The 24,094-nt window shown below is 33.2% G+C and overlaps 2 protein-coding genes and 1 long non-coding RNA gene across 4 annotated transcripts in view; 2 read left to right on the top strand and 1 right to left on the bottom strand.

The window, feature by feature from the left end:
• The window catches only part of LOC139511499 (receptor-type tyrosine-protein phosphatase alpha-like), a 24,900-nt gene extending 19,194 nt beyond the window's left edge, over positions 1–5,706 (top strand). For both annotated transcript variants that reach the window (XM_071298292.1, XM_071298300.1), the window contains 10 exons: positions 126–271; positions 461–596; positions 843–980; positions 1,563–1,662; positions 2,321–2,394; positions 2,730–2,864; positions 3,594–3,719; positions 4,250–4,407; positions 4,881–5,016; positions 5,255–5,706. In XM_071298292.1, coding sequence (XP_071154393.1) covers positions 126–271; positions 461–596; positions 843–980; positions 1,563–1,662; positions 2,321–2,394; positions 2,730–2,864; positions 3,594–3,719; positions 4,250–4,407; positions 4,881–5,016; positions 5,255–5,329 — 1,224 coding nt within the window. In that variant the 3' untranslated portion in view covers positions 5,330–5,706. The remainder of the gene's footprint in view (positions 1–125; positions 272–460; positions 597–842; positions 981–1,562; positions 1,663–2,320; positions 2,395–2,729; positions 2,865–3,593; positions 3,720–4,249; positions 4,408–4,880; positions 5,017–5,254) is intronic.
• LOC139511520 (uncharacterized) overlaps positions 1–10,053 on the bottom strand; it is a 24,306-nt gene extending 14,253 nt beyond the window's left edge. The window contains exon 1 of the long non-coding RNA XR_011662038.1: positions 9,947–10,053. This is a non-coding gene — a long non-coding RNA (uncharacterized lncRNA). The remainder of the gene's footprint in view (positions 1–9,946) is intronic.
• A 2,096-nt stretch (positions 10,054–12,149) lies between these two features.
• On the top strand, positions 12,150–24,050 carry LOC139510259 (uncharacterized). The gene is made up of 4 exons (XM_071296785.1): positions 12,150–12,262; positions 13,303–13,364; positions 14,267–14,336; positions 22,253–24,050. The coding sequence occupies exons 1-4, from the start codon at positions 12,237–12,239 to the stop codon at positions 24,048–24,050; spliced, it is 1,956 nt and encodes a 651-aa protein (XP_071152886.1). The 5' UTR covers positions 12,150–12,236.
• Positions 24,051–24,094: the final 44 nt, after the last annotated feature.

Here is a 24,094-nt window from a genome sequence, read left to right on the forward strand (position 1 = left end):
ATAATTCTATATAGAGTGTACATGCAAGAGCATAACGTATATTCCTTTGTAATGTTTTATGTCTCAATTCATTGATACTGACAATATCCGTACTTAGAATTATTATATATTCATTAATGTTGCAGACATCAGAGACACGGAAGGTGATTCAGTATCATTTCACTGGATGGCCAGATCACGGTATACCAGATACAATGGAACTTGTGGAGTTTCATAGAAAAGTCATGTCTACAAAATCTCCTCAAAGGGGGCCACTACTTGTACACTGCAGGTAATTTTCTTATAGATTGTCCTCCATAGTTCCGTAGTCAGATAAAACAGATTTAACAATTGATTCCATTCCTCTGGATTGTAAATATCTTTTTAAGGTTTTGAAATTGTTAATGTTATTATTAAACGTGACAGAACTCATTTCATCAAACAACTTTTAATTTTGTTTCCTACTTATTGCACATTTCAGTGCTGGAGTTGGTAGAACAGGCACTTTTATCGGTTTGGACGCTCTGTTTAAATATGGTACGAAATCTACACATGTGGACATTCAAGACTTTGTCCGGAAAATGAGAGAATGTAGAATGACCATGGTCCAAAACGTGGTAAGTACCTACTGTACTTGTAGCTGTAAAATTAAACCCATAAGGAATCTTTTCAACAAATTATTAAAATAGCTTTCTTTTTTATACTTATCTTGCGTTTAGACTTATTATGTTTTTCCTTGTCAGACCTGCCATACTCTTTCCTATTTTTAATAATATAATTACAACATGTAGAGGGAAATTCGTTTGAATTAAGTTTCTTAATAATGCAAATTCAGTTGTGAAATCTTTTTGTTTTTTTTACAGGAACAGTACAGACTTCTACATGTGGCTTTGTTGGAAGCGTTCAATTATAGACACACGTCAATTAATCGAACAGAATTCACTAAAAAGTATGAAGAAATAAAACATGACAACAAATATCTTTTGAAGGACGAGTTCAAGGTAAACTATTATCATTGTTATGTCACTTTGAAATTAATAGTCTGCAAAACGATGTAAAACTTGTTAAAATATATTAAAAGCGATTTTGGAATTTTCCCATACCAAAACACGGACTTTGTATATTACCTGGAGACGGCAGGGAACACTGTAAACATATATTTATAAATCATTACTAAAGTAACTCTGGATCTATGAACAACGCTGTATAACATCTGTTCCTTTACAAAAAAATAATAAATACTCTTTACTACTAGTATTCCGTCAATCGCAAATACCAGAATATGTCTTTTATACCATGACAACACACGTTTTGCTTGAAAGACTCGCACATTTAATAATGTCTTAGAGTTGCAGGATATACAGAATAACCATACATTGTCTCGAAATATCAATGTTATTTGTACTCGGCTCGAAACAGGTATAAATGATCGGCACAGCCTCGCTTTCTACCTGTTTCTAAGCCTTGTACAAATAACATTGATATTTCGAGACAATGTATGGTTATTTTATATTTAGCAAAACTCCTTAATTCATCGAGCTGGACTTATTCCATGCACTTTACTTTATGTCTATCATTTTCAGCAATTAACGGACATCAAACCGAGTCATTCTAATCCCGAATGTAGTGCTTCTCTCTGCCAGGACAATATTCAGAAAAACAGAGCCTTAGACGTGTTGCCAGGTAAGCGCCCAAAATGGTTATGTTTAGTACCGTTTAATCCACCATTTTCTACATAAGAAAATGCCTGTACGAAGTCAGGAATATGACAGTTGTAATCCACTAGTTTGATGTGCTTAAGATTTTAATTCTGCCATTTAATTAGGAACTTTCTTTTTTAAAATTCCTTGAAGTTCGATACTTTTTTTATTTTACTTTTCAAATGATTATGCATCGATCGTTGCGAAATGTGAAATTTATCAAAAAAGTTCATTTAGTTTAATACGAATCCTAAACTTTGTATGCCATACACTATTCAACAGATACGTTTGCCTATTAGACATTGCCAAATAAGTTCGACTTGTACTTACTTTGATTTTTTAATCCTCATCATTTGTATCAATTAGGACATTATTGAATAGCAAAAAACTCCTCTTCCATCGCAGAAGAGTATGTGTTCATTGCAAGAGCAAAATATCTCTTTTGCAGAGCTATATGTATGAAGGAATATATGTAATATTTTCTGTGGTATCCAATTTTGGCTATTACTTGCAACATACTTTTAAAAATAACTGTGTTGGTTATCTGTGTTAAAATTAAGGTTCTTTAACAGTGAAGACAAATGCAAACAGATGCAATTGTATTTATTTCATTTGCTAAAAGATTTTGTCTTTTTGTTTAGTTGACAGGTATCGACCGTTTCTGAGCACTCATATACCTGGCACAAATGACTATATAAATGGGGTTATTTTACCGGTGAGTATTATGTAATCTATATAAGTTATTAAATGCAATATTCATAATCAGGTTGTGGATGACAATCTGTGCTTGCTGCATTCTGGTATAAAGATACATTCATATTTCAGATGAAAGGTACGCTACACATTTTGGAATAAACACATAGTTTAGGGATAAAACAAATCAAACTTTAATACTTTTGGGGTAGTTTGGCAAAGGAGATTAAAAAGATATGTTTAGATAGACTCATATTATGTATATATAATTTAATATGCATGTCATTTTTTTTGTATTGCCTTTTTCAGCAGAGAAAAAACTCTGTTAAAAGTGATTCTTTCTTATTTCATTTTCAGTCCTATTCCAGGGGTGGATATTATATAGTTACACAGACACCACTTGTTAACACGGTTGTAGATTTTTGGAGATTATTATTTGACCATGAATGTAAAACTATTGTATCCTTAAATCTCTTGGACGAAGAACAGGAAGTAAGTATATAACAAACATAAACATGTGGAAAACAAAAAAAGGAAAAGTAAAATCACAAAAGTAATGAACTCGGGGGGGGGGGGGGGGGGGGGGTTCAAAACGGAAAGTCCCTTATCAAATGGAAAAATCAAAAGCTTAAACACATCAAACGAATGGACAACAACTGTCATATTCCTGCTTTAGTACGGGCTTTTCCTATGTAGAAAATGGTGGATTAAATAAATAAGTCATATTCAATTCTTCTATAAAAAAATCTTTTGCACCTAGAGAACCATCAGACATGAATGCAAGTGTCTTAGATCTCCCATATGCCTTTCGTCAAGTCATGTCTTCATACAAATGCAATTTAATATAAGGTATTCACACCAACATCATGATAATTGGTTCATGCTTAAGTGCAAGATTTTTTTTCTCATTTTAGATAGCACTCATTCCCCCTTAAAAATCTTAGAACATATACATTTTTGTGAATATAAGATATATAGAGCTTATTATTTCGTGAACATAGGATATGTAGAGATTAACTGAAAGAATATTTTCAAACTTGCTTGACCATACTCTTAAAAATTGTTTTTTCTAGAGCTAAGTGACATTATTTTAAGTGGATTTGATCTATGAACGATGTCTGTTAGTGTAACTGTTTTTCCTTTGAGCCTTTCCTGATACCTAGCTGATATTCTGCTATTTGCTATGGATTTCAAATTATCATTTTGATTATTTTTTTTAAGGAAACTGGTGTATGGTGGCCATCAGAGGGAGAATCGGTTTCATACGGACCTTTGAAGATAAAAACTGAATCGGTTTCTGATATTCATGACAGTTTTACCCAGAGAACATTTTCAATGTTAAAAAGAGTAAGTTCTTTTGTTTTGCTCCTGAATGAAAGATAATATCAACATGTTTTTTTTAACATGTTTTTTTTTATGTATTTTGATATTTTCATCTCTTGCATCAACATTTTAATTAATCAATTTATCAAGTTATTTGCATGCATCTGGTCTATTCTCAAAACAAAACAAAATGGTCTCAAATTTTTAGATTTTTAGAACAGATCGAATAAATGATCATCATTCTTTCAAAAGAAAGAATATTTGGGTGATATAACTTAAAAAGTATTGTAAATTGTGAACGTCTAAGCTTGTTCGTGGTTTACATATTTCTCAATCATGATAAAGATCGTTTTTAATAATCTTAACTTGGGGATCAAAGTTTTGGATAAGTCTTAGACATCACCGTTAACCAGAATGAGGTATGGAACATATCATTGAACTATAATACAGTCCTTGATAGTTGGTGTTTCTAAGCCCTGTTATTGAAGTAATATTTGAAGATTTCGGGATAAAGGGGACTTTTCGTTAAATATTTTTATATGTTTTCCTTTCAGAATTATGGTGACCCAAGAACTGTGCGGTCATTCCATTTTACGAAGTGGCCTGTTAACTCGAAACTACCGATATCTAAACACTCACTGCTATCCCTTCTAGATACAGTCGAGAGGTGGAAACATGAGATTGGATCAGACACCGTCGTGGTCCAGTGCATGTAAGTTTTTCTAAGACTATTTGGCTAACATGCATTTTGAACCTTCCAAATCTACCACATACTCAAGAAATAAGAAAGAAGAAACGACTCAGTAGTCATAAACCATAAACAACGCCATGGCTGAAATTGAAAAAAAAAACTTGCTATCAAGCATCACTGGAGAGAGGGAGCGTATCACCCAACAGAGAAATGTTGAAATTATGTCTTCCAAACAATAACTTGGATTCGATTTTTTTTGTCTGCTCATTATACTGAAGACAATATTCCATCACAACCAATGCGTGGTATACTAAATTTAATTTTGTTTTCCTCATAAAAGCATATCTATTAGTTTACTATTTTGAAATGTAGCTATATCTGACTTTGCATTGTTGGTGATTATTTCTCGTTTTTATGCAGGAAACAGAAAGTAATAATGTTTAAATCAAATAGAAACACATATTGAATAATTAATTAAATTATCTCTATTTCAGGAATGGCGCCAATTGCAGTGGACTGTACTGTGGCATTAGTCTTATCCTAGACAATCTTCGGTTGAAACAGGAAGTTGATGTTTATCATGCCGTTCAGAAAATACAATCAAGACGGGAACAGTTCATAAATTCAACTGTAAGTCTTGCCTTTATTCACCTACTGAATTAATAAAAAATACATTTTTGAATATTTGTGTTTTTTTTCCCATTCCCAAAGATGCAGTTATTTCTATGAGAAGCTTTTCTCCCTTTGAATTTATTTACGTAAATGTTATTTCGTGTGTAAATATTTACTGTCTGTTTTATTTTGACTAAAATTTATTACTTGCTTTAATATTTGAAATATTAAAAAATATTTTTTTATTTCATTCTAGGAGCAGTACGAATATTTGTACGAGATTGTCTCAGAATACATAAACTCAAGAGACATTTATGGAAACTTGGAATGAAATCCGTTGACATTACACTTACTGAAATCCAGAGCCAAAAGGAACAACAGCATTTTTACCAGTGACCTATGATCATCAATAAAGCATACTTTTGTATTTTAAGTGCTTTTTGGCAAATCACTGTGGTACTTTTTAGAAGGACCTATGCCAATTTTATTTGTATGGTGCAGTTATTTGATTCTACAAGGCAGAATCTTTATATTTTACTACGAGTTATTTATTGTTATTTGTATATATACTATGATCAAGGATATATTAAATTTGTGACCTGAAGGAACAATATGGTCGACTATACTGAACTGATGGATCTCTTAAAAACAATGGAAGACATCAATTATTGTGTTAACATATATATTATTAAAATTAAATTCTTTTTTCAAATATTGTTTTGATATATTTTTTGCATTATGTTTTTGTCCATCTATCAAGTGCTAATTATATACTGAGTGCCAATGAAAACGCAACACTTGGTTTTTCAAAAATAAAATTTATATTAGAAATCATAATCTTTCAAACTGAATTGTTCTTGAAAATTAACAATTCTAACAATAGATCGATATCAAACAAAAATGTTCCATTGTCATCTTTCGGGCGCAATAGATAAACGAAACATCCAATGTCGAATCATCAAATCACAGTCCTAACTAAAAATGTTACAACCCCGTTGTGCAGCGCAATCTCGACAGCGCCGTAGAATTGATCATCCCGGACGTTTAATGTGATCTCGAGGAATGTTATTCCACTTGTCCTGTAAAGCAAACTCAAGCTGACTTTATGATATTGGTGGTGGTTTTCATCGTCTAAACCATGTCAAATCTGATGCAAAATTTGCTCTATCGGACCTAAATCTGGCGAAACGCACGACTTTTGGCCAAGGCTGGTGCCAAACGTCTATGTAACCACCACTGATGATTTTTGGTACATAATGAATGATTTTTGGTCTACAGAATTCGATGTTTACACCAGACAGCCGTTTAGATGTCGACTGTGGTCCTCTTTAAGCGTTGAATTTCTGCGCAAATGGTGCTTTACTGAAATTGCTCCATAGGATCTACCGTGACCACCATTGAACTCACGTGACCTTTGGACATCCATCAGAGTCGATATCGGATATGCTAAAGACCAAATGTATCGGTTTTGCTGAGCGTTTCTTGCTTTTTGAACCCCGGGATGTGGCTTATCATTAACTGATCCATTTTTGTTGAATTTGTGGATGATTTGGGTTATTGTATGCTGTGAAAGGCTTCATTGGATCATGCCCGAAACTGCATGTCGCTGGTTGTCAGAAAGTCCTGGCATTTACTCAGACGTTTATTGCAGTTTCCTTACAATAAGGACGGGAAAATTCATGACATTAGCCAAGCTTTAAATGACAAAATCGTGAAAATAGTGCGTATGTTGAAAAGCGGTGAACTTGGTTTATGTCCGTTCAAAATAACCCTTACTTTGCATTTGTTCCAAAAATCACCCAACCCTAAAGTTGTCGACAATTGTCTTTAAAGTCATTTTCAACCAACTTTACAAAGTTCTAATATAAAATAAATAAAAATTATCAGACTTTTTTGAAAAACAAAAGTGTTGCGTTTTCATTGGCACTCAGTATAATTACAACCATTTGTCACAATCGGCTTACACAAGAAGATCCTAAAAGTTTAACAGATCACAAGAAACACTAAATCCTTGATTTGATGGCATTGTGGAACTGACAGTTGTTAAATACACATATACGAACATATATATCTGAATTTCAATTATATGTTTAAATATGATGAAGTTGAAGTTAAATCAACTTGAAACTTAGGCCACATGCTCTCTATGATATGATCTTTCTAATTTTAATGCCAAATTAGAGTATTTACCCAATTTTTAACGGTCCACTGAACATAGAAAATGATAGTGCGGATAAGGCATCCGTGTACTATGGACACATTCATGTTTCATAATATCTCAATTAAAAAACTAATTCAAAAGTCTTTAAGATCTTATGTAATTGGTCAAAAAAGGTTTTACTGCCAATGGCGGATACCCAGTTGAAATAAAACAAAAGAAATTGAACTGTGTTTTATTAGAGAAGGTAAAAAGGCTACTTAAATTGGTATACTAGTATTTAAAATTTATTTATCTAGGGCATGCTATGCCTTAAATCTTTTCCAGATGCACAGGTATGTCTGTACTCAGAGTAAATTTTGAGGTGAAAATTCAGCCATTTTAGCCAAAGGGTCGACATGAAATGATGCTCAATAGCTAGTTGACGCACTTTTTTCTTCTTTTAAAATACAACTGGCATATTACTGATCGTAGTACAAGCACTTGCCTGTGTAGACATATATGTCTCTGAACCCACTTAACAAGTCACAGTGATAGCGACCGACTTTTGACAGTAGAATCTCATCTGACCCACCAAACAAACCCCTGTACCACAGTGTACAAGCGGACAGTGACACAAAACGGAAGTTGCTGATCTGTCCGACGGCGATCGGCTCGTTGTTTTTCAAAAAAATATAGAATATCAACACAAAGTGTCCCATAATGGATTGTTCAGCAGCTCAAGGTAAGTGAATAACTACAATGATGTATTTTTGACCATTTAAAGCTTATTTTATGCTTTTAGCATCAACCGTCTTTTTAAAATAACTCCTGATCATGAAGAGGGGTCAGAATTTTGCGATTTTTCGAGTCATAAATCTTAACAAAACTCCGAAAATTCAAACATTTTCAAGATTTTTAATCGATACATAGTTGAATAATCATATTCCGCATACACACACAAAAGTTTGGTTCATTTTTTTTTATTATATTGTCACAATTGAATCTTTTCTATTCAAAGTGTACTGTCCGCCTCGTTGCCACCGTATGTTTTCATACTGTCCGATTCGTTGGTCATATTCATGATCGATATCTTAAGCAAAAGTAAGATTGAAACATGCAATTTATCCACATTTAAACTTTATTCAACACAGATACTGTCTATGATTATATATGGAAAATATTTATAGATTATATATTCAGCTTGGATCTCGTGTCAATTAAAGGGGGACATTGGTCACTCTTCCAGAACCTTTACTCATGTCTGCTGCTCGTATTCATCGTTTGCGGACCTTGTTGTTAGATTCTAACTAGGGTTCCCAACCCCGGACCCCCGACCGCCTGGATCCGCAACTGCCTAAGCGATTACAAATACATGTATTAAGTAACGTGAATGTATTCATATTAATTTATTTAATCGATGATTTGTACATATAAGAATTGAATAATAACTCATACAGAATAAATGCAAGTTATGATAAAAAATTTAACAAGAAAGGCTTCACCGCATACTTCATGTTAAATGTGTGTATATAAGTATTCTTACCTCTACTAAGGCAATAGGAAAACAAACTCATGGACCATTCAAGTACACCGTAACTTTTCAATTGATTCTTTTTTACTTGAATTCCAAGCCATGAGATTTGTTTGATTATTGGTGAAATAAGACGCAAACTGGGTGTAAGAAACTATTGTTTTGATTTTCTGTGTCAAACGTTTATAAATATAAAAAAGAAGATTTGGTGTAATTGCCAATGAGACAACTCTAAACAAGAGAACAAATTAAATGACACAGAAATGAACAACTATAGGTCACCGTACGGCCTTCAACAATGAGCAAAGCCCATACCGCATAGTCAGCTATAAAAGGCCTAGAAATAACTTTTGTTGCATGGTTGTATTTTTCATGAAAAGTTATTACCCCTATTTATGTTTTTGAGTGATAAAAATAACAATGTTCCACATGAATGTATGAATAAATATACCATAAAAATCACCTACGTGCCCCATTTTCCTAAAACAAACTAGAGAAACGTATATTAAATTTTCATGTGCATGCATTAACAATGCTTTTTATATGTAATAATCAGTAACATTTTATAAATGTTGATATTTCCTAGGAAATCGGTCATGAATGTGGATAAATTGCATGTTTCAATCTTACTTTTGCTTAAGATATCGATCATGAATATGACCAACGAATCGGACAGTATGAAAACATACGGTGGCAACGAGGCGGACAGTACACTTTGAATAGAAAAGATTCAATTGTGACAATATAATAAAAAAAAATGAACCAAACTTTTGTGTGTGTATGCGGAATATGATTATTCAACTATGTATCGATTAAAAATCTTGAAAATGTTTGAATTTTCGGAGTTTTGTTAAGATTTATGACTCGAAAAATCGCAAAATTCTGACCCCTCTTCATGATCAGGAGTTATTTTAAAAAGACGGTTGATGCTAAAAGCATAAAATAAGCTTTAAATGGTCAAAAATACATCATTGTAGTTATTCACTTACCTTGAGCTGCTGAACAATCCATTATGGGACACTTTGTGTTGATATTCTATATTTTTTTGAAAAACAACGAGCCGATCGCCGTCGGACAGATCAGCAACTTCCGTTTTGTGTCACTGTCCGCTTGTACACTGTGTGTACATCAGTACAAAAAATATCATAGACAATGTCGCGAAAGTTTCTGTTTAATGATCAAAAGTCAGTGAAGGTGCATGCATGACCCCTTTTCAAATTGCAATAGCATAAAAAAGTAAAATAGTTTACCGAGTGAAAGAGACGTGTTGTACTTACCAAAGGGAAACGTCGATTATTAGTGAAACAAAAACCCCGTACAATCCATAATACCTACAGCACTGAGACAAGTGCCTGTGATATTACCTCGTGCATTGTCACTAAAGTCGAACGCACCATAGAAGGTGTACTTGAATAGGTCAATATGTGTACTTGTTTTCAGTAATATTTTTTTGTCATCTTTATTTAAAGGAACATCATTGATAGAACTGATTGCAGTAATTCCCAGTATACTAAGTAAATAATTGACAAATATAAGAGTACACGGTAAAAGAAAGGCTGTGGAATTCCTATGAAATTTCTCTATATTTAGCATTGAAACAAAAAAAGGTACATAGTCCTTAGCCATAAAAAAAAATAATCGGGAATAGTGAAGCTGAGCGTTAACGATGAAATCACTTGATGAATGTTTCTTCAAAGAATAGATGAAATTGGACATTTGACAAAAACCAACAACATCAAACAATATGCATATGCAGTTTTGATAGAAAACTATTTTAAATAAGTACGTTTCTCAAATAACAATGACTATACAAATTTGTTGTTTCATTGTACATAAACATTATGTTTGGTTGCTACTCACAAAATTAAAATTTGAATATAATAAAACTTATGGCGTGAGTGTTTTGATTGGACAGCCAGTGAATGTCATTCAAAATAATGAATTTAGTACTTCATAAGAGTTCAAACAGTTCTTAGAAAAGTATTCAAAGTTCGCTATTATTCACAATTTAAAGAACTTTTATTAGCTTTAGTTAGTTTTCTAGTTTGAATTGTTTTGCATGTGTCTTTTTTGGCCTTTAATATCTTGGTTTTTGCACTAATTGTTCAAGGCCGTTCGTTGACCTGTAGTTGTTAACATCATTTGTCTTTTATGGAGGATTGTCTATTTCGCATACATCTTCTTATGGAATTGAGAACGGAAGCGGGGAAGGGGTCAAAGAGACAACAAGCCGACTAAAGAGCAGAAATAGCCCAAGATCACCAAAGGGTCTTAAACTCATAGAGCAAATCAAGCAACCGGGTTCGGACTTCTGCTGATCTCCACAGTCATGTACCATTCACCGAAAGGACGCTACACTAAACTCCGAAACATAAATGAAAAAAATCTAAAACTACTCGAGACTAGCGAAGGGTAGAGTTCCTTGACTTGGAACAGGCGCGGAAAAAATGTGGCGGCCCGTTAAACATGTTTTGTGATTTCTCAACCCATTTGTATACATACCAAATGAAGAATAAAGAAACACACAGCAATACAGACAGTAAAAATCAGTTGAAATGAAGTCCAAGTCCGATGTTAAAATATGCGAATCAACAAAGGACTACTAGCAGTTACTGACATGCCAGCTCTAGACCTCAATTAAACTGACCGAAAGACTATGACTTCATCATATGAAAATCGAGCGCCATTCCTCCCGTTAGGGCTAAAGTATTGTTTCAACATAAATTATACGAGAAGAGCATATTTTATATTAGCAATGAACGTATACTGTAAATATACTACCAAATGAAAATTTTTGCAAAAATGATATACCAGTATATAATAGACGCATGTTGTTTATGAAGAGATCAAATTATGCATAAAACGAACGAACGAACGAACGAACTAATTGTTTTTAAAAAAGTATTGTTTTTGTATTTAGTTTACGTACTTTTATTTCAAAACTTATATAATTCTTATCAATCTGATCAATGGCGCTGTAGACTTAAAAGAAATCAAATCAAATCAAAACAAAACAAGTGTGTGTCTTTAAAATATTTCGGAATCATTGAAAATAACAGTTTACACAACGGCATCAATTTAGCTTTTATGGTATTCGGGCTGCTACTTTAGCCTCCTTTGTAATGTTTGCTACTTTTGTTTGTCTATTTAATCGTTTTTCTTTTTGCTATAATCGACTCATGATTTGCTAATGTCCATTTTTATTGGCGGATGAATAGGGGGTCCAGGGGATGAATTCCCCCTTTTCTAAATGTCTGAATCCGCGCCTGATTTTGGTATTTTCTGCATATTACTAATATGTGAATTGTCCACAGTAGAAAAATTTGTAGCACTACACAAATTTGGCGAATACTAACTTGACACATGTAAAACCAAATATGTGCGTTGCAATATACATATTTCATTGCATGTATTGTAAAGGTAGCGGAACGTCATAATAGAAGAAACGTTGTCAAAGTGACGGCACCTTCTATTCCTCACTACACAGTTTCATCTGTCGCAGTAAGCAGTGATTTTATAAGAAGCAAAAATATATTGAATTATTTCAATCAGTGAATACGAAAAATTATGGAAGAAAGAATGAAGAAGGATCGGTAAGCATATCTAACATTAATTTATGATAATTTTAATTATTTACGTATATTAAAGAAATATAAAACTGTACTTAATGTTCGAAATTTTTTGTTTAAATTACTTTATTACCATTATAATTTATATAAATAGAACCATATGCAGCCTAAGAAAAAAAGGGGGGTAGTTGAATTAAAGTTATCTAATTTGCTAGAACACGAATCAAATTATTGCAACATGAGGATGCCCCTCCAGTAAAAAAAACCCCCAAAAAAACCCCAACAACAACTAAAAACAGCGCTTTTTAAAAATGTTGACCGCATCTAAATCAAAGTGACATTTGAAATCCAGAAATCACTACAGCTGGATCTTAGTATAATGATGAGATTGTGTATGCCCCACCTACGATAGTAGAGGGGCATTGTGTTTTCTGGTCTGTGCGTCCGTCGGTCTGTTCGTCCGTCCGTCCGTCCGTCCCACTTCAGGTTAAAGTTTTTCGTCAAGGTAGTTTTGGATGAAGTTGAAGTCCAATCAACTTGAAACTTAGTATACATGTTCCCTATGATATGATCTTTCTAATTTTAATGTCAAATTAGAGTTTTTACCCAATTTCACGGTCCACTAAACATAGAAAATGATAGTGTGAGTGGTGCATCAGTGTACTAAGGACACATTCTTGTTTTTTAAAGATTTGAACGTAAAAAGTAAAATACGGTGTAAATTGTCGATAATTTAAAACTGTGGTCCAAAGTAAACAATTTATTGGCATCATTATTTAACGGTAATGTTATCAAAATATAATAATAAATATAATGGCTGATTAGCAATATATATAGTCCTGTAAAGAAATCTTGAACTATTGGTCAACGCTCTGGGGGGTTAACGAGGTACCAAATCTCCATATTTGTCTAGCAAACAGTCTCTGTTGACCCAAATTAAAACATAATACCTCCGTTATACAAAACATCCTTCTTTTATACGGTCTTATTCAAGATGTAATTTCTTACTTTTTTTTAGCTTAGAAAATATGAAAACAAAAAGTTATTTTTTGTCTCTTTTGTAGTGATAAAGTCGAAAATATGGCACCTACAAAGCAGGCTGTGCACAAGATGACGACAAAAAGAAGTAAGTTTTAGGAGCCACTTCATCGTGCGTTATTCCTTCCCCAGTTTGTTTGATTACCCAGGGGACTATTTGTTTTAATTGAATTCCTTCTTTTTTTGGTTTGTTTGGATAAATGAGGATGGGCAATAGGGGGTCCGTTAACATGTTAACAACACCTCGATTTTGGCAAAAACAGTTAACAAAAAATGCAAAAATGCTGATAACAGTTAACAAAGTGGATTGAAAACAGATAACAGTTTAAATTGATCTCAGATAACAGTTAACAACACCTTGAAAAAGGCCATAACAGGTTAACATAAAATGGTTTTGCCCCCCCCCCCCTCATAAATAATTAGGGAGAGCTTGATAAGAACTTTATGTCAGTGCTTTTTTTTTGTATTTTGATTTCGGTGTAGTAGTTTAAATCTGACTTCCCCAATAACGGTAACAGCTATTACAATTCGTCAAAACAATTTACCTGGGGAATGGTACATAATTATTCGAGACTTTGATAAATAGACTTTGAAATCAGGAAATGAATGATCGACGGAGCGGCTTTGCAAGAGGTTAACATTTGTTCATACTCATAAAAAGATCATCCGTAACGTTGATGTATAATATATATGTTGATGACAGTTCTAAGATAGGGTATATTTTTTGTGAACAACATTTCTCAACTCGGAGCTTGACATTGTACAGATAAATTTTAACCTGTATATTGACTTCCATGTCTTTTCTTTCTTCTTTTTACTAGTATTCGTTTTGGTGCTATATTTTATCATCTCATTTACATATATTTCCAACTCATTTATTCAAATTTCAAAATAAAACGGAAATGAACGATGACAATGGATCAGACTGATTAATATGTGGATTGTCTAATGTAGATCATTAACTAATACAAAGCTTTGTGTATTTTGTAGTCGGACCAAGAAGCCAGAAATTCAAGATAGAGTATGATACAGTGGATTATGTAGACAGGACAGGAAATGAGTAAGTTTTGTCTAGTTTTTCTTTGTACAAACAATAAATATGAGACAATATCAAACATGGAATATGAGACAATATCAAACATGGAATATGAGACAATATCAAACATGGAATATGAGACAATATCAAATATGGAATATGAGACAATATCAAACATGGAATATGAGACAATATCAAACATGGAATATGAGACAATATCAAATTCAATTATCTGTAAAAAAAAAACCCAAGAGTCCCAAAACACTCTTATACCTTCGACAAAATAATAAACCCTCCCAAACTGGATATAAAATTTCAAACTAAATGAAATTTACAAATACTTAAACAAGAGACACTGATACATACCTCCAGCACAGAACAGACGAAAAATCAGGCCAACGAACACAATGTCATCGAGTATATATAGATAAAATAATGGCTTATAATTTATAAGAAAATAATAAGTGCATGATAATCTTTGATGCGTTTTGTTATTTGATCGCTGTGTATCATCGCCACCGGAAATTGGGTACTAACGAAGCGGAGAGAAATGGAAAAAAAAGTAAACAAGTTGAGAATTCATTCAATTTAAAGCATTTCCACTCATTTGATGAGGGTGCCGCTTAAGAAATGATTTTCTGATATATTATTCTTTAAATTATTAGGCAGATAAGTACAAAATTGACACAAGATTTTGTGTAATACTCCAAAACTTGCCACTTAGTACCGGAAAATTTCGAGGTCGATCGTCCTCTGTCGCTCCATTCTCAAGATATTGAACTGTTTTTCATTATTTTTCCAGACACGTTTTTAGATTATTATAGTGTGGCATCATATTTCCTGAAAATTGTTGTCAAAAAGATGTATTTTAAAGAATATAGACCATGAAAAATAAAGTCTAGTGTACGGCAACAGGGCCGTAACTAGCCTCTTTTAATATTGAGGCAAAATATATTTTCGCCGAGCGTAGCGAGGCGAAAAAATTTTGGCGAGGGATCTGGGGCCGCTTAAGGCCCCCAGAAGCTCTGAGAAAAATAACGCAAAATCGTGCATTCTGAGCGTTTCCAATACTTTTTCTTACATTGAAACGCAATTAATTTTTAGCTATTTCTTTTGACAATATTCTTGTATCAAAGCAAAAACATAGATTCATTGTAATTTAAGACTTTTAGGTTTTACGGGGACAACATTAAAAGTAGGCCGATATGTAGGATAAATCAAAAACCGAAATTCTCATAATCACTATGTCTGTCTGTTCTTGTCTTGTATTATGCTTAATTCAGACTTTGGTGATTTTTTTATGACAAGATTTAAATAAAGTGACAGTGCAGTATTATACTTTAAGTACTAGTACTGCTTAAGTCGACACTAAGGACCATCTTGACCTTGTTTTATGGTATTAATGATTCTTTAATTCTTGAAGACCCTCCATCAATTATCAAGATGAAGAATAGGAAAAAAAACTTTGGCCATTGATCATTTGTATTTTTTTCTATGCATTGACTTTGTGTGAGATAAGGTCCTGTGCACGTTTATACTCCGTATTCTTTTATTTTCTGTTTAAGAGTCTGAACACGACTTCATATGCAAGTTTAATCCTTTAATGTAAAAGGTCATATGGCATTACATTGACATTTTTTTTAAAGATGATTTGATACCGGGAAATTGGTGGTTTTACTTTAATTTAAACCAGCTATCTAGTTTTATCTACAAAACTTGAAGAGCCAGTTTTGTATTCTTTGATATCCATGCAGAAACGACATTTTTTTTTCTATGTCCAGTAAGTAACATCGTATATTCTTAAAATAGTTTCTCGTACAATGTCTGAACATCGGTGGACATGCAACACTGCACAAATGAAAATCAACACTCTGCAGACTACAGTTATAAAGTAGGACAATAAATGAACAAAAGACAAACCCGGGACACAGAAATACCAACAATAGACCATCAACTCTGAAAACTAAAAGTAAAATAGAAACATGGATCACGAAGAACATGCAGGGGCGAAATCAGAGAGTGAAGAGAACTTGCTTCTTTCAAGACACTTTCCGTGAAAACAATTCAGGTTGAAGGCAATCTTGTTTCAGTTGTTTATTTTGTTGTTTTTTTTTAATTTCCAATATGATGCATTTGCCTCATTTGCCTCAATGTAGTTACGGCCCTGGGCAACTTGCTCGTGTTGACAAATTTACTGTATGGCAACTTGTTTTCAACTGTATGGCAACTTGCTAATTTTAGAATAGTTATTTACCGTCCTTTCAAAGAAAATAAAGTATTACGTTCAAATATCTAAGGTGGGGGTGGGGGTTAATCTTTAATGCGAAACTAAACTTGTAACTGTGTATTGATATACCCGAAGCTGTCTCCTAAGTGATCAATCATTTAACTACAAAAAGGGGGTAGAAGTTCAATGTTTGTTTCTTCAAACATATAAATGAACCAAAATTTAAAAAAATGAAATAAATACAAGACTATATATAAATGTAGCAAAGGTTACAGACTCAAGTTGGGTCATGCAGGTGCAACAAATGCGGCAGTGTTAAACATGTTTAGGGATATCTCATACCCCTCTTTGTACGTCTAACCAATGTAGTTATATCTGCCTTCTATTTGTTATGTATCAAAAACGTTAAAAGAAAAGGCCACTTGTTATCCAGCTAAAACCCTGGTCAGTCCTATGATGAAAATAATTCAGATGTATATTATGGAATGTTTGATAAGTTATATTGACACAGAGTACCTGGACGGAATCGAGAAAAATAAAGTACCTTTTCAATTTGCAATTCGTAAAATAACTGAACAGTGTGGCTTGGAAGAAGAGGCCGAAAAATGAGGACTTGGTTCTCAAATTGATGTCAAATTTGCTAGTCTAAGACTTCAGAAATGTAAAGATGGACCAAGGCTTTTTTATATCAGCTCAGAGTTCTTAATTGGGACTTGGAGATGAAAGAGCGCTTCAATTTGTGACACCTTACATGTTACTTTCTGATTTATACACTGGTTTTGATGATTTAAAATAAAAATCAGTAAACCTTCGTAATTCCTTTTAAAATCAAAGAGCTGAAAGCTCTGAAGAAAAATGACGCCACTGTCTCTAATATTGGGATAGTTTTTATGCAAGTCTTGATTTTCACATACTGTAATTAGTTTAACAATGCAACATGTCTCGTAAGCATATAATTGATATTCGTATATATGTGAGTGTGTGAAGTGAAGGTGACAACTGGCTGTTTTTTTTAAGACAAATGAATAGGTCAAGACTACCTGAATTGTACAAATAAATACCGTAGAAAGGCTTGTATATTTCTCACTGGTACATAGTCTGAATCCGGGTCCGTTCGCGCCCACTCATGTTCGCCCCCTTTCACTTTCACACCCTAAATGTTCGCACCCATTCTTAATTGGTTTTGTGTTTAATAACTCTGTAAGCAAGTGTTTTCTTATAAGTATAATTGTTGTCATTGTCTCAAAATAAAGTGAGACAGCATTTTTATTTGTGTTGAATAAATCTTAATCATGTTTTGGATAGCGTATTGTTAAAAATAATATAAAAATCCTTTCTAATTAAAGTGGTATTTTGTCAACGTTTTATTTTGTGTTGAATAACTCTTAATCATGTTTTGGTTAGTGTATTGCTATAACTTTGTTTCATTGACTTCTTTCAAAATGAAGTGAGATTCTGACTATGTTTTTTTCTGTGTGTTGAATAGATTTTATCATGTTTTGGTTATAATAGTGGATTGCTATATTTTGGTTCCTATATTTTATTGTTTCGTTGTTTCAGATCAAAGGGACCAAGCTGTTAAAAACAATTATCTTTTGTGTTTTTCCTTTAAAATCTTCAATGTTTTACTCATACCAAGCTATAAATACATTCAGTATTTACACCAAAGCAATTTAAAACAACAATCATGATTTTCCAATTATTCAACTTGAATTTGAATTAAAATTGAGCGCGAATGAGTAGAGTGCGAACGGACCTTGGGTGCGAACGTGCGAGGTGCGAACCTGCAAGGTGTGAAAGTGTATTGGGCGCGAACAGACCTGATACCACAAAATATTAAGTAAATAATCTTTTTGTTACTGTTATCAAAGGTCTAATGAAACTCAGGTAATTTCAAACATTTGTCAAAGAATTCTAGTCAAACCGGCACCTGGTTAAATTGGCACCTGGACAAATCAGCACCTGGTTAAATCGACACCTGATATAGTCAATTCGTCACCCATGTTAAATATATATTTTAACAGTATTTTAAGCAAAAAGAGTAAAAATAAGTAAGGGGTTGCCAGAATTTTTTTCAGTATTTAAGCAAAAAGAGTTAAATACTAACTTTCACATTTTTGGGTGTTCATTGTACATTTTGTATATATTTATTTTTCTCAACTAAATGACATTTTTGGTGTATTTTTAATGATATATATATGAGTAGTCAAAATAATTATTACGTCTGGCAAGGCTTTTTTAATTTTATTCTGGGACACCTTTCTATGACCGCAAGGCTATGTTAATTTTTTTCTGGGACGCCTTCCTAAGAAAGCCTTCCTACGAAGTTAGCCTTCCTACGAACTTCGTAGGAAGACGTCACAGAAAAAAAATAAAATAGCCTTGCCAGACGTCATAATTATTTGGACTAATACATGAGATATTGGATATTTTTATGCATTATTTAAACCAGTTGAGCATTTTACAGGATTGTTTGTTTAATGCTGTTTAAACTTTACTGAAAAAAAAACACCTTAAATTTTCTTATTATTTGGCATGAAAGTTTGATTTATTGAAAGGGACTCATAGTTTTCCATTTTTTTTTAATAATTGTCTAATTGTTAAAACAACAGCTTGGGTAAGGGCTTCGTTGTTTACCTTTATACACAACAACATAATTTCACTTTGGTTTCGTTGTTTACCTAAATACACAACAACATATTCACTATGTACTTGGTAACAGTTATTAATTAATTGAATAGAAAATATTATAACAAATATTATTGGATGCCGAATTGACGTCAAATAGGTGCCGATTTGACTAGATGCCAATTTAACCAGGTGCAGACTTGACTTGTACGTTTCAATTCCTCTGCGATCGTTTGCGGTATTTTCTTGAGAAAAACCTATTTTCCATCATCAAAGAGAAGAAGAAACTGCTTGAAAATGATTCTGGAACGCTTCATGATTGTTAAAATAAGTTAAATTCACTCAAAAAACAATTTTAAAACTTGCGATGTTTAACAGGAAGTTTCAAAAGCACGTGTAAAAAAAGAAATTAACCGGTGAGAGTGGAAATCCGTACATAACAGATATCACTATAGTACGACTTTGAAAGCAAAACAGTTCCATCCTTTTGTAAAACAGTCTTTAATATACCTATCACATTAATGTTTGAAGGGTCTTAAGCTTATTCAAACCATAAAAGTCGGTGTGAAACACCAAAACGGAATGAACAATAACCGATTACGTTTTGTAGTTTACAAATTCTAAACTAGTTCCCGTCAAACTACAACACTTTGTCCGAGTGTAGTGGAATACAAGCAGAAACCAGTTAGTTTGTAAACTGGTTCCTGGCTGATTACTACACAATGACCTCTCATGCATAATTAATGATAACACAAGCAGATTCCAGTTTGTATAGAAAATAGTAAATACGAAACCAAGCGCGGTAGGCAGAGAAATGTAATGAAGTTCAGGTCGCCAGTAATGGAACAATGACTGCGTCATTTTCCAAAAATCATGTAAGCAATGAGTCGTATGAATACCCTGACTGATATGTAACCATAATTTATAAGAGCTCCCGCCATAAAAAAAAATAATGTTCACGCCCTATAGTATTCCACCACTCATTCTAACTGTTTGATACACTTTCCTACGTCATGACGATAACCCAAGTTTACTACGACTGATTGACATAAAACATTTACTCAACAATATACATAACCAGAAGAAGCCTCCCTTTTGCTATTTGAAGCATTTTCGATTATTCATGACATAGTCCTTTTTCTTGGAGTCGATCACTCCGTCTGCTTTTCCATCCGTTCAATTGTCTGTCCATGTGTCAATAAAAAAATATGGTACTTGCGTGTGTCTTCTGAAAATTAGTCAGCTTTATAAAAGATTCCTTATGGAGCTTGGCATTTCTGTACTTTGTACAGTGGGTTTCAAACTTTTGAATACATTGAAGATAATTATGCACTTCCCCTTTTCATTGCTTTTGGGTTCGTTAGGAAAAAAATGGTAATTAAAGTTGCTGTTAACTCTTATCAACATTCAAAATTTGTTGTTAACTGTTTTTGCCAAAATCGAGTTGTTGTTAACTTGTTAACGGACCCCCTTTCCCCATCTAATTATGCATTAGATAAAATGCATTTGATAGAAATACCATTTGCTTGACAGCATTTAAGATGTATATACATTATATATTTTCAAAACGAAACTGACAAGAAAATTAATTCTAAATGCAATTCACGATTTGTATATCCTTACTTTCGATGAAAACAAAGTATTTTCTTAATTTTGTCTGTCCGAATTCTCGATCCTGTGGTTCGATGGTTGTCGTTGCTTCATCTAATATCTTATTTGTTGTTTTCATAAATTGTTTTGTTACACTGTATATAAGTTAGGCCGTTAGTTTTCTTGTTGAGTCCTTCCATATTTTTATGCCGTACGATAGCATAATTGCTTGCATACACTTTATTTTATCCTGATGGATAGTTATCTTATTTGCTATCATACAACATCTCCACTGTTTTTATCTAAAAAAAAAAAAAGCTAGCACCAACAAAAGATGAATAGACGGTTTATTTTATTGAACTCACACAATTCAACCTAACAACAAATAAGACAACAGTCGTTAGTAGTATAACGATATATAAGTGTATTTAAGATAATATGGTTGAAAAAAACCTTTTTGTACAAAATCGAAAAGCGGTACGCAACGAGGCCTTCTGAACTGAATTAACGGCATATATTTAATAATATTTGATAAGTAAGACATTTTGTATATTTGTAAGCCTGTAAAGCTTTGATATCAACAAAATATCGTCACTTGATATTATTTAAACAGTGATTAATTTCCTCTTAAAATAATAATATATTGCAAGACGCCGTACAGACAAAAGTTGTTATTTTGCAATTCGCCGTACAACGTCCTGCAATTCGCCGTACAACAAACAAACAATGTTTTTGTCCATATTCTTTAAAAAACATGTTTTTGACAACAAATTTCAGTAAATTTGATGCCACACTATAATAATCTAAAAACGTGTCAGAAAAAATAATGAAAAACAGTTCAATATCTTGAGAATGGGGCGACAGAGGACGATCGACCTCGAAATTTTCCAGTACTAAGTGGCAAGTTTTGGAGTATTACACACAATCTTGTATTAATTTTGTACTTATCGGCCTAATAATTTAAAGAATTATATATCAGAAAATCATTTCTTAAGCGGCACCCTCATCCAATGAGTGGAAATGCTTTAAATTGAATGAATTCTTAACTTGTTTTTTTTTTTTTTCTATTTCTCTCCGCTTCGTTAGTACCCAATTTCCGGTGGCGATGATACACAGTGTTGATTTTGCCATGTGATTATGGACTTTCCGAATTGATTTTCCTCTAAGTTCAGTATTTTTGTGATTTATAATAATGGTATACTACATTGTTATTCGGTTGGAAGTCATTGGGTTGTTACACATAGCAACATATAAAGTTATCCTCTAAAAAATATATATGGTTTGGCATTCGTATTGTCACCACTTTAGAATCATACATTAGGAATGACCATACTTTATTTTTTAATGGGTTAGTAAATGTAACCACTTCTTGCTGATGTTGTGATAAGAGCCCAGTTCTATATACAACTGTTTTATGTGAAAAAATGTACTATCATATTTTATGCAGTGAGTCACTATTAATTGTATTAAGAACAAAAATAAAACATTATTTTAGATTGCTTGCCAACTGGAAGTGCTTAATTCAAGAAAAAGAGGAAGCAATCCAAACAACCTCGAAAAGACTACAAAACATGCAACCAAGCAAACTTTCCGAGAATAGGCTCAGACAAGAAATAGAGCAATGGATCGATTTTAAAGAGGCTGACAGAGACGTCATGAAGCGATGCATGCACAATCTACAAATCTCCACGAAAGATAGGCTGCGTTACTTAAGGAAACAGAAACAGTTTTTTCTTGATAAACAGAAAACCCTGAACAATGTTTACAAAACAATTGAAAGGAGCAACCGCTCAAGAATTCCAAATCCTTTTCCACAATTCATTCTTGACGTCAAACGCGAACATTACCAACTGTTCAACGAGGAACTTCTGATTTCACCAAATGGTAGCTTAAACAAGTACAAAAGACAAATGATCGAAGCCAACACTGTCATTATTGATGACACCACGTTATATAGTGGGAGAACTGGAAGAACAAACGTAATGACAACAATTCATGAAAATGAACTAGAATCCGACAAGTGCATTACTGGCGAGTGTATTGACTCTTGCTGCACATGTCGTAGGTCCGAATCAGAACTTAGTTTTCTAAAACATGAATTTGAAATTGAGTGTAATATGTTTGAACTATCTATAGAATGCAAAGAAACTGAAAATTGTTCTAGAAAGGAAACACAAAGGAACGAGTTCCAACAGCATACTAAGAGATCGAAAATTCCTGTTCTAGTAAAACTGCCACAATTGTCAACTAACAAAAAAATAAAATACGAAGAAAAGTCTCCCTCTACTCCAGTAAAACTACCACTACTGCGACCAAACAAGAAGATTACATACGTTGAACATTCATACTCAGAGACCCTAAAACGCCAACCATTGTTACCTAACAAGAAGATAACATACACGAAAGAACCCTCGGACACTACTCTTAAACTACCACCAGTGGTACCTGACACAGTACAAACATGCATGCAAGAACACCCCTTCGCTTATCGCCCTGGTACTCCAAAACTGCTTCCACCATTACAGAACTTGCCACAAAACATAAAAAAAACATTAATTGTAAACAAGATAAAGGATGAAAAGAAAGAAAAAAGTAAAGTTATTTCAATAGAAGCAATGTCTAAACCAGCACCAAAACATCCAACTAAGACAACAGATTCCAATGAAATCCTAGATATGAGCCCAGAGTTAGGTTCTAAAAGACCAAAATGGAAAAGTCAGTATAGAACTTTTAGGCTGCAAAAGACATCTGGTAAAAAGTACTACGCCAGTAATAGAAAGTACCGATTTTCCAGGCTGCATCTTTCATCTGGTAAAAAATGCTATATTCCTAAAAGCAAATATGATAAAGTAAGCAAAATGGTCTATGAAAGATACTGCACCACAAGAAAACAAAACAGGAATGTAGGAAAGCAAACAGACAGAGAAAACCCAGACAGATACCCAGAACAAGATCAAATTCATACATTGCCACAAAATATGAAAGATACATATATTCTTAATAAGATCAGGAATGAAAAGAAAGCGAAAAGTAAAGTTATTCCAACGCAATCAACGTCTATATCAGCTCCACAGAAAACTACTGAGACAACAGCAAATGGTGGAACTTTAGATATGAACTCAGAATTAGCTTTGAAAAGGGTAAAATGGGAAAATAAGTTTCCAACTTTTAGGCTGCAGAAGGCATCTGGTAAAGATCGCCACATCTCTGAGAGAAAGTACCGATTTTCCAGGCTGCATAAGTCATCTTTTAAAAATTGTTATATACCAAAAAGTAAGCAAAATCGTTACTGAAAAATATTGTACTACAAGAACACAAAAAAGAAATGTCAAAAAGC

This window comes from Mytilus edulis, chromosome 1 (genome assembly GCF_963676685.1).
Source record: "Mytilus edulis chromosome 1, xbMytEdul2.2, whole genome shotgun sequence".
Lineage (NCBI taxonomy): Eukaryota > Metazoa > Mollusca > Bivalvia > Mytilida > Mytilidae > Mytilus > Mytilus edulis.